Below are 17612 nucleotides of genomic sequence, written 5' to 3' on the forward strand. Positions count from 1 at the left end.
TCACCCCATGACAGCCCCCCGAAAAACAGCAGGACTGCCAGAAGCACCCAGCTCCACTTCATGGTTCCTTTCTTGATTTGAAAAAAAAAATGTGAATGGGGTTTCAAAGAGAAAAAAATAAAATAAAATGAATAATTTGATTAAAATGAGGAAGGACTTCTGATCCCGTCACCCAGAACAGAGCAAGACCAACTCCTGAGCCCCCCTTATTAAAAACCCCACATGGGGAACTAGAAACAGGGCAGAGAGTGTGAGAGGGGGTGGGCTCAATGCTGGACGTAGGTGTGTGTGTGTGTGTGTGTGTGTGTGTGTGTGTGTGTGTGTGTGTGTGTTTGTGTGTGTGTGTGTGTGTGTGTGTGTGTGTGTGTGTGTGTGTGTGTGTGTGTGTAAGTGTGTGTGTGTGTGTGTGGGTGTGGTGCAACTGAGTGTGGGAAAGATGGGGGGAGGGGGGGTGAGCGGCTGTTGAGGTGATAGGGTGTGTGTGTGTGGGTGTGTGTGTGTGTGTGTGTGTGTGTGTGTGTGTGTGTGTGTGTGTATGTGCCATGTGTTTTCAAGTGGGTGGAGTGAGAGATGAAGAACACACTGCTCCCACCTCTACCTCCATGAAGACGACGACACCTAAAGAAAAAGAGAGGGCGAGTTCGAAAGAGAGAAAAGTGTCAAACAAGAAGAGACCTGGAATGATAAGCATAGAGATAGTCATGAATAATACTGGAGATTTGGGACTGTTTTCCCATATTAAGTTCAGATGGGCTCAGATCTTGGCTAAAAATAATAATTGTGAGACGGTGAGGGACATGCTGGGAGGGGTGTTGGTGTCTAGTTTGCTGCTCTTGGCATGGGCTCAGAGCTAGAATGTGGCACTAGGTCACACGGGGACAGGGGGAGAGGTGAGGGCGATGCTCCTGGATAAGTTTCACTAGACATATACACTGTAGGTGTCACTTAGCTTCAGGGCTATTAGTCTTGACTCAGTGATAACGGACAGATAGTTTTAAGCGTTTTCATTTGCCTGTGTATTTATGAGTTTGTGTGTATGTGTGTGTGTGTGTGTGTGTGTGTGTGTGTGTGTGCGTGCGTGTGCATGTGTGTGTGCGTGTGTGCATGTGTGCGCGTGCGCGTGCACGTGTGCGTGTGTGTGTGTGTATGAGTGTGCGGTGATTGCCTGTAAGATTAGTTTACAAATTGAAAGGGGAGAGGTGAGCTAAAAATTAAAGTCTGATACATGATCTCATAATATCTCCCCCCTCCCCTTTACTCAGTGGCTAGCGGTGTTAATACCTATTTAGTCACCAGAGAGGGATCCAGTTGGGGAGGTATATGGCAGAGAGGGATGCAGAAATGGGGGATGTGAGAATGGGGAGTGTGGAATGGGATACCAAACATACATGGTGTGACTGACTGTGGAAAATTAAGGCTGTTTGCATAAGAGCCATGACCTGTTATGTTTGTCTCTGCTACTGTAATTGTCTGAGAAGGAGTAGGAGAAGGTGGGGGTGGGGGGTGGGGGTTGGGGGGAGTTGGCCCATCCATACAAATTAGAATACATAAAATATCACATTGAAACATACTCACTCACTATCGAAAATGCAACAAGTGTGTATCCTGACTAACAAGTCAAGTTTATTGCAGTTGCACAGGCAGGATTCACAATTCACAACAGATGTTTACTGCAGATCAAGTACACTTTCAATTTATTTTGTGATCACATTTAACATGGACGATGTGACCTTATGGCACATTAAGCTCAAGCCCAAAATAACACCCCATTGCTGGGCAACATCAGCCTCTAGTGGGAATCATCAAACATTGCAGTATTAACATCTCTCTCTCTCTCTCTCTCTCTCTCTCTCTCTCTCTCTCTCTCTCTCTCCCTTTCCCTTTCTTAACACACACATACACATACACATACACATACACATACACATACACATACACATACACATACACATACACATACACATACACATACACCCTCACACACACACACACACACACACACACACACACACACACACACACACACACACCTCTCTTTTTTCCTTCAGCTTTCATTACAGATTGATGACAGTAGGCCTTGCCTATGGCTAATTGGTTGTATGACTGGCTAATTTAAATAGCCATTTCATAACTGATGATGGATTATGATTCTTGATATTCAAAGCTCATGAATTCTGAAAATGTGGTGGAGGGTATGAAAGATACACTATAAGCTAAATTCTCTACTCTTATGGTTGATAACATCGAGAACCACCCTCCTGTGTATCTTTATTTTGCATTATAATTTTTGTGATGTCTGACAACCAGACAAGACGACTAGACTGCAATGTTTTGAGACAGACTTCCGGAGAAAAAAACTCGCACGCCGGAAAAAGAATCATGAAAAGAAGAAGCTGAACCGTCAAAACATAAACAGAGCAAGCACTCTTGTACGCACATCATTTTCTTAATTCGTCAGTCTGTTGTGCATGCACGCATTCCTAATGTCGTGTGTTTTTATTCAACGCTTTTGTATTCGATGCGCTTTGCAAGCTAAGTAGAAAGTTGAAGACAATAAATCTGCAACGAAGATTAGGACTGAACTAAGTCCGCGTCGTCGGGCCTACGAATAGAGACAGGTACGTTAGCTGTAGAGAGCTAGCTAGCTAGCTTGACAGCCATTGCAGTTTACAAATTGCAGGCGTTATCGTTCCCCCGCAACTCAAATAAGTGTAACACAAATGCTTATACAATCAACCAGGTGTGTTTCTGGTGAGAACTGCGTGCTCGGTATCTGGTTTGTTAGATCGCTACTCGCAAGTCAATCGATAGGCATGATGGCCTTGTGCCAGTTGTTTTGATAAATGTCAGTGCACTATGTTTCTGTGCTAGCCATCTAGCTAACGTCTAGCAGGCTGGCTACAGCACAGATTTGACAGCCCCACGACATGTCCTCGTGCGCACTACGCATATCTTGATATTGTTACGTCCACGACCAATGGCACAATTAACAATCACCAATAACAATAGCTCGCTTGTTTGAAAGTTCAAATATATACGTGTTGGTGTTAATACATTGGCAACAAATAACGTATAAAATAGCTTTTTATAGGATTATCATAAGCTAGCTATCTTGATCACCTCGACAAATAAGTATTGGAATTATGATGTTCCTCTCTCTGTTTAATTTAAGGCTGTCTTCTGGTCCACTGGAAGAGAGAGAAACAGGATGGCAGAGGCAGATGGTAAATCCAGTGTGCTTAACGGTGAGGGATCAGACAGACAGGCCTCCCTGTTGGCAGACTGAATATATACACTGCTCAGACACACTTTTTGCTATATTACTAATTGTGTGTGTGTGTGTGTGTGTGTGTGTGTGTGTGTGTGTGTGTGTGTGTGTGTCAGGAGGCTCAGAGGATCCAGATCCAGGAGAAGACAGGCATAGGGAGGGGGATGGCTCTGCAGGTACGGAGGGACAGGTTTCCTCTCAAGCAGGTAAACACACACTCTCAATCTCAGTGGAGCTGAGGAGCACTCAAACATTGACTGTCATAGTCCAACATCTAGCCGTCATTGACATGACACTATCACTTCAACACTGACATCAGTCTAAACTCTTCTAAATGTCTTCCTCAATAAATGACAGTTTGACACTTCACTTTGTGCCAGGAGCTCTTAAACTCATTTGCATTACATTTTAGTCATTTAGCAGATGCTCTTATCCAGAGTGACTTACAATAAGAACGTTTGTCTAAAGTAAGTGAGTCAACTGTACATCGCAAGTAAAACTTTCCCATAGCAATCAGTGCCAAAAATAGGTCCAATGCTGGAGTAAGAGAAGACAGCACTCAATGTAACCGTAGTAACCGTGTGCCAACCACTTTTGTTGTCATGTGTCCAGCAGCTCCCAAAGAGGCAGGTGAGGGGGCAGAGGACAAGCCTATGCCCGATGCGGAGGGAGAGAGGGTGCCTGGGGAGGGAGAGGAAGAGGAGGAGGAGGACACAGACAGCATGGACGGCAGTGGCCTCTACTCCCTTACTGAGGAAGGAGAGAGAGAGAGCGAGGGAGGGCGAAGGGAGAGAGTGAAGGAGAGAGACGGAGGAGGGAAAAGGGCTGCCAGGAAGAGGAACCGACCCGGAGGCGGCCCAGCGCACCACTCCTCAAGCTCTGACGAGGATGACGACGACGACGATGAGGAAGAAGAGGAAGACCAAGAGGAGGAAGAGGACGAGCAGGCCATGGAGGTGTGGCTGGGGGCGGAGCTGCGTGATCTCAGCGGGCCCTCGTGGCGGGCTGTGCCCTCCCTGCGGTCGCGGGAGATCGGCAGGGGCTCATACCAGTTTGTGAGACGTGTGTGTGGTGCCCGCGGCCTGGTGCAGAGGCTGGAGCTCCAGGGGCGTCTGGAGAGGCACACCGGCTGTGTCAACACCCTGCACTTCAACCCCTCTGGCACGCGCCTGGCCTCGGGCAGTGACGACCTGAGGGTGGTGGTGTGGGACTGGGCACGCAGACGGGCCGAGCTGGAGTTTGACAGCGGGCACAAGAGCAACGTCTTTCAGGTGAGGAGGGTCAGAGTCGGGTCTGGAATGAGTTTGAAGCCGTTAGCTATGAAGAGGTCTTGAATGACAACTTTCTCAGACGACTGCAGCCCTAGTGATCAAGCACATCATTGTCTAGTTTCTCACTTCATTGTTTTCTTGTCAAGCCATAGTGAAAGTGTCCCGTCCCGTCCCCGTCCCTCCCTCCCTCCCTCCACAGGCGAAGTTCCTGCCCCACAGTGGGGACTCCACTCTGGCCATGTGTGCCCGCGATGGGCAGATCAGAGTGGCCGAGCTCTCTGCCACCCAGCGCTGCAAGAACACCAAGAGGGTGGCACAGCACAAAGGGGCAGCACACAAGGTATGAAGATGGCGTTTGTGTGCCTCATTCATAGGGGGAGAGAGAGTGTGGATTTGTTTAAGATAGTATACAATAGACCTCATAGACAGACGTGTGTGTGTGTGTGTGGTTGTGTGGTTGTGTGTGGGTGTGTGTGGTTGTGTGTGGTTGTTTGTGTGTGTCAGCTGGCCCTGGATCCAGACTCCCCCTGCTCCTTCCTGTCTGCTGGGGAGGACGCCGTGGTGTTTGGTATCGACTTGCGTCTTGACCGGCCTGCCAAGTGAGTGATGAACACACACACACACACACACACACACACACACAGAGAGAGAGAGCAGGGTGTTTTCATGAACGTATTAGAGAATCCTGAGATAATAACTGGCCTCCTCATCTGTATGTGGGACATATTAAGATCACCCTAAAGTTATAGCGTAACATAACAACTAAGACGAAATAATAGTACAACAACAACAACAACAACAACAACAGCAGCAGCAGTATAATAGTATAACAACTCTAATTATAAGAAATGACCAGGACATCGTTCAATTGCTTTCTTTTCACAATAACAAGTTCTTGTTATGTGTGTCCTTCTGTCTGTCTCTCAGTAAACTGGTGGTGGTGAAGGAAGGAGATAAGAAGGTGGGCCTCTACACCATCTTTGTGAACCCTGCCAACACACACCACTTTGCCGTGGGAGGGAGAGATCAGTATGTCAGGTAAAACTGGCATCCCTCGTGTTGGAGCGTCATTCGTAGGGCAATGGCATTGGGTTCCGGTTTCCACTCTTTTCTAACCATGTTCTCTCTCTCTCTCTCTCTCTCCTTCTCTCCTCTCTCTCTGTCATCTCTCTCCCTTTCTCTCTCTCTCTTCTTTCATATCTCTCTCTCTCTCTGTCATCTCTCTCCCTTTCTCTCGCTCTCTCTCTCTCTCTCTCTCTCTCTTTCTCTCTCTAGGATCTATGATCAGAGGAAGATCAATGACAACGATAATAATGGTGTACTCCAGAAGTTCTGTCCTTCCCACCTGGTGTCCAGTGAGTCCAAAACCAACATCACCTGCTTAGTCTACAGTCACGATGGAGCAGGTAAGACACTCGTATGTCTTGAGTTCCTGCTGTTACGATTATTGTCATGTCTGTCCTCCCCCGTCATCTGTGACCTCTTTCTCTCTACCCCCCGTCTCTCCCTCTCTCTCCCTCTCTCTCTCTCTCTCTCTCTGTGTAGAGCTTCTGGCTAGTTACAACGATGAGGACATTTACCTGTTTGACTCCAACCACAGTGATGGTGCAGACTACCGTAGGAGATACAAGGGCCATCGCAACAACGCCACAGGTATTGGGGGGGGGGGGGAGGCGACTTGATGTTGTGATGTTATTCGAGTAACATGTCCACAAATGTCACCCATGCCACACGTGAGTAAGTTATGAGACCAAAATATTACACTTGCATGATACGGTTTACTACCATGTTATAACTTGGAATTCCAGTCTGATCCTTCAGCAGCACTCAATGTAATTCCACAACTAAAGATCCGTTGCTGATTGGTCTCTCTCTCTCTCTCTCTCTCTATCTATCTATCTATTTATCTATCTATCTGTTTCTCACAGTGAAGGGAGTGAACTTCTATGGCCCTTGCAGTGAGTTTGTGGTCAGTGGCAGCGACTGTGGACACATCTACCTGTGGGACAAGTGCTCTGCTCACATCGTCCAGTTCATGGAAGGAGACAGAGGAGGAGTGGTGAGAGAGAGAGAGAGAGGGGTGGTGATTTGGGAAGGTTTAATGGATGGAGAGGGTCAGGGGGATGGACAGTCTTAACTATTTCCCTCAAACACAATTGCATGACATCGTTTTCACATTGTATGAAGTGTGCATTGAAAATATCCTTTATAAATGTGCGGGATGCCCCCTGATTTCTCATCTCCATCCCTCTCTCCACCCAACCTTGTCTCTGTGCAGGTGAACTGCCTGGAGCCCCACCCCCACCTCCCCGGTCTTGCCACCAGCGGCCTGGACCATGATGTTAAACTGTGGGCCCCTACTGCCGAAAACCCCACAGGCCTCAAGGGGCTCAAAGATGTACAGTGCATACAATACTACCTCTTCATGCACACAAACCACCAAGACTAAACCTTAACATATAGCTTTGTGTTCCGTTGAGGAGTGATAAATACACTGTTCTAATTCTTACCTAACTGTAGCTACTGCTGCTACACCTCAGAACATATAGCTACAGTTAGTTGAGCTGCATATTTGCCCAATATCACCAAACATTCACCCCCAACACACAGCCTTACGTACCAAACCGTGAGATTTGTAACCTGACTGTTGTGACTGTTGCTGCGGTTGCCTAGGTGATGAAGAAGAACAAGCGTGAGCGGGACGAGGACAGCGTGCGCCATGGAGACCAGTACGACACACAGCTCCTCTGGTTCCTGATGAGACACATGAGAAACAGGCGACCCCAGAGGGTGAGGTCAAAGGTCACACAGCGCCATGTCTGATATCTCCTCCTGTTTGTTATATCAAATGTCTGTACAGTTGTAGGTTTGCACATGGAGCCACAATGACAAACCCCCATTTTTTTTCTCTCTCTCTCTCTCTCTCTCTCTCTCAGGCACGTCGTGAGGGTGGAGAGGGGGATACAGATGAATCGTGGAGTTCTCCAGACTCCTCTGATGAAGAGGATGGAGGGCCAGACCACGTCCAGTGCATGTCCTCATGAACCACAGTGACGGAAAGAAAAGACACACACACTCACACTCACACACACACACACACACACACACACACACACACACACACACACACACACTCTCTCTTTATTGCCCTAGAATTGATGCACATAGGCAAGCACTATTGACACACTGGCACACACACATGAACACTGAAAGACCAAGTAACAGAAAGCGGGCACACACACACACACACACACACACAGCTGAGAGGGAGGGAGAGTGACTAGTGTAGGCTGAGACTCAAAAACCTGGTTTCCAATTAGACAAAGTGTGAAATGGGGACTGACAGACTTCATTTACAGTCTGAGAGGGGGTGAAATACTGCAATCCAGTATATTCTAATAAACACACATACACAAAGTCCTTATTTTGATCAGTGTTCCAGGAAGACTAATTACTGCTCATAATGATCCCTATACAAGCAATGTTTGTCCATACACACAGACAGGCTCCATGTGCAGAGTATACCTCTGTCTAGTCCTGGACAAGGTAAACACTTCAACACACCCTGACATCTCACAATCATCTAGCTGCACATCACCAGCACATGTCCCCCCTCTCTGACCCCCCACCGCTCTGTCTGGTGAGGGGAGAAGGCAGAAAGGAGGGGGTGATGAGAAATAGACCTTCGATCATCCCCCCAATGTGATTCATCACTCCATGGATGTGTATTTTTCGTCCTCGAGGCCCTTCCATCTACGATACTGCCTCCCTCTCTCCCTTCCCCAGGTTAGCCTCAGCATCAGCCACCGCTCAGGTCAATCAGTGTAGCCTGTAGACGGCTCCGACCAGGCGTCTGCATGCTCTCCACCCAGCCTGTGGTGCTGCTCCCAGCCTCCCTCAGCTGAGCCCCCCCCCCCCCCCCCCCAGTAGAGTAAAGGTGTGTTTATCGTAAAACAGGTGTTTGACTCCAGTTCTTTCGTTTTGGGATTTTGCACATAGCAGGAGTGTCTTCATTGGAGCTCCGGCAGGAACGTGGAGAAAGCTTCCCTCTGCTTTGTCCAAACTGAACCCACCCCCTTCCTCCCCCACCTCCTCCTCCTCCTCCTGGAAGTTCACCCTGAGCTCAGCCCCCTGCCCCTTAAGCCATCCTCTCTTTCACTGAGAGATTTCTGCTGAGCCAGTGAGCTGGGGGAGAGCCACTGAGGAACACCTGGATGGTCTTACTGTACAGAACATACTGTACATCCAGGAGGTTTCTCACTTTTCTGTCAGAGGAACCGTGGACAAAGGCCCTAAGCCTCAGGTCCTTCCTTAACTCTTGAGTCTCACTGCCCATGCTGGCCGACTGTCTGCATGTGGACTGGCCCAAATCCTAATTCCCCACTGATGCAACTCACAATTTTTGTGCAAATCCCCAAATTGACACCAATGCATGAGTTGTTCCACACGCAGATCTCAAGTTAGGATTCGACCTCTCAGACAGCAGATATTGTAGCTACTTGACTCCTCTGTGGCTCTTTTTGGGACCTGTGCATATGAGACAGATGAGATTCGAACCTCGGTCTCCTGTGTAGAAGATAAACCTACACAGGTCTTTCTGGAGCCATTCTTCTCACCAGAGGCCATCAGGTCAGCGGGGCCCTGGGTCTGTGTTGTAGTAACGCAGGGAGACAGACAGGGGGAGGACTGAACTGCTTGCCAGTTGTTTTTTGTGTGTTGAAAGCGATAAAGTCCAGCTTTTCTCATTTTGTTTGAGAACTTAGAAGTTAAGTAAATTTATATGTAAATATATATATATATATATATATTAAAACTGTAAAGAAATCAACTTTAGCAAATGATGTTCGACTTAAGAAAAAAAAAAGGAAAAAAAAGGCAAAATATTTGATTGGTATTGATGCAGAGGTTTATATTCTATATGAGGACAAAGTACTTTTAAAATGAAGAGACAAAGATGACGTGAGACATCATTTTCTGTTTTTTCTTTTGTATATGACATCCACAATTGTCTATTATACGGACAGGATTCAGTAGAGTTTTGGTTTTTCTCCTTTCAAGATCTTGACCTATTGGTTTTAAAAGACAGCCAGAGGGACAGTTTGAATATGACTATTTTCTTTGTTCTTGTATCCATCTTTAGGCTTTTGAACAATGATTTATCCCACTGCTGCCTAATATTGTGTTCTACCGGTTCAGTTGGAAATATGTACGATTTGTGCAATAAACAAAAGACTATGTCCCTGGTTTTGTTGTTATTCTTTACTTTTAATGTTCTCATGGATAGAAAACATGTTCTGTTTTATATCAAGGAAAAGAACTAACTGTGACCGTAGTTTGCATTATGCCAGTAAAAGGTCTGAGTCCATAAAAGGTCCAGGGAAGGTTCATATAAGGTCAATTCGTACACTAAAAAATATTTGAAATGGAGAATCCCCATTAAAAGTGTAATTTTTGCCCCAAAAGTTCCAGAGAATTGGAAAGTTAATGTTCACTCTGGGGTTAATAAAGTGCTTTTCTATAGACTGAATCACAGCAGTTGTTTACTCAGTGATTGATATGAAAGAGGAGGCTAACACTGTCATAATGTACGTAGAAGTACAACCTAAAACATATCTAAGAGTTAAATACTAGCCAAAGTAAAGTTTTTTGGGATTTACTGACGCACTTCTGCGTCTGTGTTTGAGTAGTGGTTAAGCAGTGACAATATTATTGATATTGAGTTGCTACATCCTCACCATAGTATCCATAGGTCGTGTATTTGTGCCCTGAAAGCACACCAACTCAAATCTTGTCTCAACAGCTGCAACTCCTTAAACAGAGGGATGGAACCTTCCATAAACTGGACTCTAATATGTACCTTACTCCTCTGTGTTTTCTGCACTGGTAAGTAAGAGAAAGAACAGTATTGTATCTTCCAATGTTTTGGAGTTACTGCTATCAGTCAACCAATGCTATGATGACAGAAAATGCATTTACTTTAATAACAATTGTGATCATGTGACTGAAATGTGCAGCGTCATTTCTAACTGTAAAGACGTATCTTTGTACGTACGTCAGTGTCACAGACATTTGAGTCCTGCAATTTGCAATCTCTCATTTGTTGTTCTACAAGCCATGAAATTACTGCATTTTGGTAGACTATATTAATTATGTAATGTGTTACACTTCATGTGAAATTAATTATTTGGTTTATTTATCTGACTTATTCATTTGTGTTTTTTTCCCCCTAAGGCAATTCTATGTTCTGTCAGAAGACACCTGGCTGGAGGACTTTGTGTTTGGGGGAGAACAGAATCATTTTCTGGATATAACAGAGACTGATGGTTGCCACACTTGGGTTTTGGGAGTTAAAAGGGATCCAATGCTGAATCTGACTGTATTCTCATACTTTACTCCCCAATTATTCATTGTGAGGATGAAATGAAAGTCATGAAATGAAATGAAAGTCATTGTGCGGTCACATGACTAACCCAATTGATTGATTGTCTCATCAATGAATGCAATATTGTGACATAGTAAGGAGGACAAACCAGTCAGTTTGAGCACCTGCATTTATTGCTCTTTTATTTAAAAAAAAACAACATGACAGTCAAATCAACCTTGATTTTTGCAGTCATTGATTCACACTGGACAGGACACTCAATTTCCTTTACAAAACAGAAAAGAAAAAACAAAGTAATAGTCTTAGCCCTGAGGCCACTAAGCTAAATGCAAAAAGAAACCAATAGTTTTTCATGATACACTTCCCATTTTTCTCAATCCGATATTTCATTGTTTTTTCATAGATAACAATAAAAAAAGACTAATGACTTGTTGGTTTTCCTGTTCAGCATTTCTTAAAATACAAGACATTGGGTACCAAAAGACAGGCAACAAAAGGAAGACAGACATTGAATGCATTTCCCCCAAATGGTTGAGAGTAACAATGGCCCGACAGGTTTTTACCAACGTGTTTTTCCCGAACCTTTTGGCTGCTGTGGATGAATAGTCTTTCAAAACTTTAAGTTCAAAGAGACTAGAGGCACTAGGTTCCAAAAGAAGGTTCTAGAATCAGACCTCTCAGAATCCCACTATGATTATAGATCCCTTCACATGAGATAGTCTATTACAGGAGTCAGTGACATTGACGTCCAAACATGAAATACTAAAAAAAAAAACACATTTCACAATTCCCTCTCCTATCACATTTATTGTTTCTTCTTCACTGGATGTCTCCATGGTCCATTGTGCTCAGCTAATTGTGTTTTTCCTCCATTGGGATGTCCTCCACAGTTCATCTTTCACTCCCACTCCACTCTCACCCTCCGGGGCCCATTGTCACACCCCTGCCCCCAAAGATGAGGGTCACCATCACACCCCTCTTCATGTCTGAGAATATAGCTGCTCTTTACTTGACAGCCATGGCGTTCTGGCTCCTGATGGAGCACCAGGCCATGAATATATCTCTGGAAGAGGGAGAGCGGAGGGAGGGAGAGAGAGAGTGAGTGAGTATGTGGGAAAAAAAGAAAGACAAATTGAGTGAATTGACAAGACAACCACATTAATTAGTCAACATTATTAAAAAGTCAGCTACCAATTGGGTGATTTTTGCAAGACAGCAAAAGTTTCACAACTTTTAACCCCAACACAACCACCAAACAATAAAAATCTTTTATTTTTCAAACCAACATTCACTTGTATTCAAATCTGTTTTGAGAGGCCAGAAAAGTATCCTATCATCGTAACAACCTCATTAGCCAAAGGAAAACTGCACATTGACACAGACATCCAATCTGTTCCACAAACACACCTGCAGTGCGATGCCACACATTCATTGCTGCAGTACTCTTTGTCCCAGTCTTTGCTCTCTACTGCTGGGTTGGTGCATCCTGCGCGTACACACAGAGTCATAGGGCCAGAGTGAGTGTCGGTGGGTCCTGGAGACACATTGAACTCCATCTCCATCTGAAAGAGGGGGAACCACCACAAGAGGAATAGAGAAGGGTTATTTAAACAAAATCGTATTTAATATTAATGAACAAATGGGTAATTTTACATAGACACATCTCCCCTACCTCTCCCGAAGTGTACTCTTCCCCAACCGCCTCTTCATCTGCATTGCCCGTCAAGTCAGTGGGCTTCACCACCTGCACAGCTACCGTAGGTGTGGAATACACCGTTGTTGGCCCAATGGAAGGAGAGGAGACACCAACTACACTGGCAGCTGCTGTCGTTGTAACGATAATGGGCAGGGACGCATCCACCTGCAAGGAGGCTGGGACTATCTTTATCTGTAGTGGAGGCGGAGGTGTAGCAGTGACGGACAGAGGTGGTCCCGGCCCAGCGCCTCCTCCGCGGGGCTTCGCCTGGAGAGGAGGCGGGGCTGGGGAGTGGTGTACCATCTGCTGGAGTCGCGGGGGTGGGGGGGCGTGCTGCATCTGCTGCAGAGGCGGGGGCTGGCGTGCGCCTGGAGTGGTGGACAAGGCCGAGGGCTGCAGGGCGCGCATGCCAGCGGGGAGCACCGTCACCACCGAGGTGGGGATCTGGTGGAGCTGACCCCCAGCCTGGAGCATCTGTTTGGAGATGATGATCTTGGTGATGGTGGGGGCAGGGGCTGGGGTCAGTGTAGCTGTGGTGGGGCCCAGGGTGGGGGGCTTGTTGGCACCGGTGCGAGAGCGGGTGGTGACCTGGGGGACGTCCAGGATGATGTTGGAAGCGCAGATGTTGGTGATGGTGTTCTGGTCGGGGATGTGCTGGGGGAGGCGGGCAGGGCGGGCGGGGGCCACAGGCACTGGGTTTGACACCGGAGGAGGTGGCGAAGACGCTGTCTCCATCACTTCAATAGAGGGCTAGTGGGGGAAGTCAGCAAAGAATAGGGTGAGTAAATGGATAGGTAGCAAAACAGGAACACAAACTGCAAAGGGAACAGACCAAGAACTTGTCACCTGTGAGAGTTGATTGGCTCTGTAAGCGGCGAGGGCCTTCAGGTACTCCTTCTTTGCTGCCTCCGTCTTTCTCTTGTACACCTAATAGTGATGAGATGACCAGAGGACACATGATGAGTAAAACACCATGTACTACTGTACACAATTGTTTTGCTTTGTTTATTCAAAATTAATCAAGAGTACAACTCTCTAATTTCATACATTTACAACATTTACAGTCCTAGAATGTTTGTGGAAAGTGTGTGTGTGTGTGTACCTGTTTCTGCTCCTCCCCAAGGCTATCCCACATAGAGGCCACGATCTTGGACACCTCTCCAAACGTGGCATTGGGGTTCTGGCCCTTAATGGCCGCCTGGGTGTCTCTGAAGAACAGGGCGTAGGCCGACACTGGCTTCTGGGGCTCGTTGGGGTCTTTCTTCCCCCTCGGTTTCTTCCCTCCTCCTCTTCCCCCTCCCCCCCCAGGCCCGGTGGTAGCAGCCACCATGGCCGGCTTGCCGCCCCCTCTCCTGACCAAGGCAGGAGAGATTGAGGAGGAGGGGCCCAGGGAAGATCCTGGCAGTGTGGACATGTGGGAGAGGACCGCAGGGGAGGCAGAGAGAGACATTGGAGAGTCTACCAGCACACTCTTCTGGGTGAAAGTGGACAGAGAGAGAGAGAGAGAGAGAGAGAGAGACAGACAGACAGAGACAGAGAAAGATACACAGCAATATCAGTTCTTGACTATGAACATCATACAGACATTCGGAGAGCCTTGGCATTTTGGTTGAACAAGTTTCAATTCAAGGACCTACACATGCAAATAAGCATACAAACACATTTGTTTGAGCTGGTCATCACATGCCTGACGAAGAGCTTTTTGGTCAAAACTTTACAACAAACTACATGGGAACATTCTACAGTGTGCAAGTTTCTTCATCCCTTCCTTAGCTGGACATCAGGTCAGGAGGACTCACCCTGAAGTCATCCATGTCATCGTCCTGGAGGGAGCCTGCTGGAGAGGGCGTGGCAGAGAGTGGCTGGTCAGGTGACTTGGAACGAGACAGGATGTTCCCGCCCCCAAGGCCAAGTCCTAGGTGAGCGCTCAGCTCAGACTGGTCGATAGTGGTCAGTTGATTGTGTCCCAATAGGCCGTGATTGATGTCGATGGTCATGGGGGAGGAGCTGCTGAAATGGGAGCCGAGGGAGTGGCCAAGCTCCTTTAAGAGGGACACAGACAGGAAGGACAAAGGTTATACATCATCACAGCCTGACTGGTCACCAAGAGTGTTTTATACATGCATCTCACCATGAAAACAAAACCTCTAAAGCCTTTACACAGCATTATCATCAACTAAAAGCAATGGAAATAAATTACTTGATGGGTCTTCATTACTGTTAATTCCCGATGATAACAGGTGGCTGCCAATCACACCCACCGGGGGAAATCTTTCCAGGAATCCCTTGATTACATCATTTACCCAACAGTGAGTGGTATAAATAAACAAACGCACGTGGGCAGGTAAACCACTCACCACTCCTAGTGTAGAGCTGAGCAGAGCACCCCCACCAGGCTGGCTCATCACCCCCAGACTTAGGTGTTCCAGGCCCTGGGAGCTTGGGTTCACATAGGTGGAGGCGAAAGATGGGTCATTGGCCCCCACCACAGCATTCCTAGCCAGGCTGCCAGCCCCAGATGGACCCCCTACTCCCCCTGACAGCTCCCCAAAATGGGACACCACATCACCGACACTGAGCGCGGTGTCAGGGTCCAAGGAGATGGGGGGGATCTCAAACACCTCATCACCTAGACTGGGGGTATGGAATGTCTGCTGAACAGGGAAAAAGTGGAACACATTTGTTAATGGAACAAATGCATTACATAATCATTTTCAGTATATAGCCAGTGCAGTGACCTGAGAAAGTGTATGAACACAGTATCAAAATTCATTGAGAGAGAGTCTTACGATCTGATAACGTAATGAGGTGAAATAGCACATTGTAAGAGGGCACTTTAGTGTAAAGTATGTCGCCTTCAAAAGCCAGACTCATGGCACACACCTCTGAGGAGAGAAAGGGATGACCTGCCCCAGTGATGGTGAGGTAATTATCACTGCCTCCTGGAAACTGTAAAACAAATCAGATTTAGTACCCATGTTTGCTCAATTCATACAGTTGACCACTGACAAGGGTGACAATTATAGCTCCAATCTTCAGTCTGAACTCGCCAAACATAACAGACAAGTTATGGACAAAGGGACGCAAGCTACTACGTATTCTCACGACGTGAAGACAATCCATCTGTAAATAGTACTCGTTTAGGAATGTAACTTTGCTCGCTAGATACCTTGTTCCCGGGGTCGTATCCATTGTAAGCCTGGGTTTCCAAAAATTCCGTGTCGGCATGCTGGCCACCACCAGTACCATCAGAGAGGTCAGAGTAAAAATTAAGGTCCATCGCGAAAGAGACCAATCAAAATAGTGCGATTTATTGGTCGACAAATAGCAAGCGTTAGCAAACGTTAATCTCTCTGCCAGCTACTACTTTATCCCACCATGGTGGCTGGTTGGCTACCTATCTATCTATATATATATATTCAGTGAAGAGATTAGCTAGCTAGCCACACTAAAACGTCGCTGTCAAATATTTGAGGATCAGTGGAAATCAATGCAGCCAGTCAAATACACAAACTACAGTTACAAATGGCTATCTGGGTATAGCTTCCTAGCTAGGGTCCCAGAGTAACAACGGCCATCTGATATGCACGTACAAAATAATCTAGCTTTGAAGCCAAGCAGGCAGCTAGCTAGTGAGCTAGCAACCAAGATCATGCCAGACAAGATAAATCAATCGGCACATTCATCGCCGCACTGCCGTTTCATACTCCCGTTTCTGTGTGGGGGAACATAAAGCTGACTTTTATTACCTAAAAATAACAATACACAAAACTAGAAAGATGGGTAACTACGTCAAATTAGAAATAAGCACATTATTCAGCTCGGCTGGGGTAGGAATCTCGCTCTCCGTTTCCTTGCTAAGAAAAATGTCTGTGATCAAGCCTTTCCAATCGATTAAGCATAATTGATCACAGACCAGCGCGCTGGTTGCAGGTGTGAAAGTCAAGAGAACTTCTTCCTAAAAAGCTTAATTAACTATTACACACTATAACACAACTTTTTGCAAGGACCTATTCAATCTTCACCAGATAACAAACGTTCTCTCAATGAACAGTAGAGGGGGAGAATAGTAAATCCGACCAGTCATGTATGACAAAGGAAGGATTTGAGTAAACCTTCAATTAAGGTGTAGCTACTTCCAGCAAGGTTTAATAAATAAGAAAAACAATGTGGGGAAAAACATATTTGGTGTCCTAAGTTTTTTTAATGACCAGCAATGCATCATCAGTAAAGTCTGTTTTGCTGTCAGTGACAGAACATTGCTGAAGTTTTGTTGACACAACATAAGATAGGCTAACGTTGGCATCATAGATCAAGACGTTCCATGGACATAACCATCACAAATCATATTAAAGAATAATGTCTCCTCTTATAGTTTCTTACCTCCATCTTTCCACTACATCGGTCCGTTGCTTATCTAATTTTTGAGATAAACTTGGCTTCCGGGTTCCCTTAATTTCGGGAAATTACGTCACTCAACCAGGACTTATAAAAAGTTGTTTTGCATTTGATCTTTTTCTTTTATTTCATGAGTCAGAGATTTCATTTCCGAACCTCTCTGGCTGACCGAATCATAATCATGAGAGAAGTACAGTTACAACATTGACTTCTCTCATACAACTCCTTTGATTAGTGTAATATATATATCTTTTTTTTTTTTTTAAACAAGAAAGTTTCATGTTCTGCCAAGGTTAACAAAAACTAGTTTCAGTCACTCATGTATTCAACATCATCTTGAAATAATAATCTCAGTACAGTATAAGAATTAGGCACACTATTTCATGCAAACCAAACTGGGAATGTTAATCTGATGAAATTGGTTCATCTGATGAAATTGGTTCAATGAAGTCATCTAATGTTACAATATCAATCACAGCACGTCTTGGTTGCTGAGTCAGTAGCAGTCCGAAACGTTTCTTCACAGTCACGGTGTCGAGAGAACTTGTCCTCAGGGGAAAACGAGCCGGGTGGGTTGAGCTTGTGGGTCTACCTTCT

General features: G+C 45.9%; 3 protein-coding genes across 11 annotated transcripts in view; 1 reads left to right on the plus strand and 2 right to left on the minus strand.

Moving 5' to 3' along the window:
* casq1a (calsequestrin 1a) overlaps positions 1–232 on the minus strand; it is an 11063-nt gene extending 10831 nt beyond the window's left edge. The window contains exon 1 of the mRNA XM_083689983.1: positions 1–232. This exon is cut by the window's left edge and continues 175 nt beyond it. Within this exon, the coding sequence (XP_083546109.1) occupies positions 1–62 (62 nt within the window). The 5' untranslated portion in view covers positions 63–232.
* Positions 233–2242: 2010 nt separating this feature from the next.
* dcaf8 (DDB1 and CUL4 associated factor 8) lies at positions 2243–9783 on the plus strand. Of its 5 annotated transcripts, none has more exons than XM_083689973.1 (13): positions 2243–2618; positions 3173–3245; positions 3385–3474; positions 3881–4539; positions 4739–4879; positions 5044–5138; positions 5467–5577; positions 5815–5945; positions 6085–6192; positions 6468–6598; positions 6818–6937; positions 7213–7329; positions 7476–9783. In XM_083689973.1, exons 2-13 carry the CDS (start codon positions 3209–3211, stop codon positions 7581–7583), a joined length of 1848 nt encoding a protein of 615 aa, XP_083546099.1. In that variant the 5' UTR covers positions 2243–2618; positions 3173–3208; the 3' UTR covers positions 7584–9783. The 5 variants fall into 5 exon arrangements, with proteins under 5 accessions (XP_083546099.1, XP_083546100.1, XP_083546103.1 ...); XM_083689974.1 differs by having other exon boundaries at positions 3884–4539; XM_083689977.1 differs by having other exon boundaries at positions 3385–3444; positions 3884–4539.
* A 1289-nt stretch (positions 9784–11072) lies between these two features.
* On the minus strand, positions 11073–17065 carry tox4a (TOX high mobility group box family member 4 a). 5 transcript variants are annotated; one of them, XM_083689969.1, is made up of 9 exons: positions 17001–17065; positions 15501–15566; positions 14975–15268; positions 14417–14659; positions 13720–14091; positions 13464–13544; positions 12594–13367; positions 12329–12483; positions 11073–11984 (listed from the first exon to the last, which is right to left on the minus strand). In XM_083689969.1, the coding sequence occupies exons 1-9, from the start codon at positions 17004–17006 to the stop codon at positions 11927–11929; spliced, it is 2049 nt and encodes a 682-aa protein (XP_083546095.1). In that variant the 5' UTR covers positions 17007–17065; the 3' UTR covers positions 11073–11926. The 5 variants fall into 5 exon arrangements, with proteins under 5 accessions (XP_083546095.1, XP_083546094.1, XP_083546093.1 ...); XM_083689968.1 differs by having other exon boundaries at positions 14975–15271; XM_083689967.1 differs by lacking the exon at positions 17001–17065 and adding an exon at positions 15787–16298.
* Positions 17066–17612: the final 547 nt, after the last annotated feature.

Source organism: Argentina silus (genome assembly GCF_951799395.1).
Source record: "Argentina silus genome assembly, chromosome: 18".
Classification (NCBI taxonomy): domain Eukaryota; kingdom Metazoa; phylum Chordata; class Actinopteri; order Argentiniformes; family Argentinidae; genus Argentina; species Argentina silus.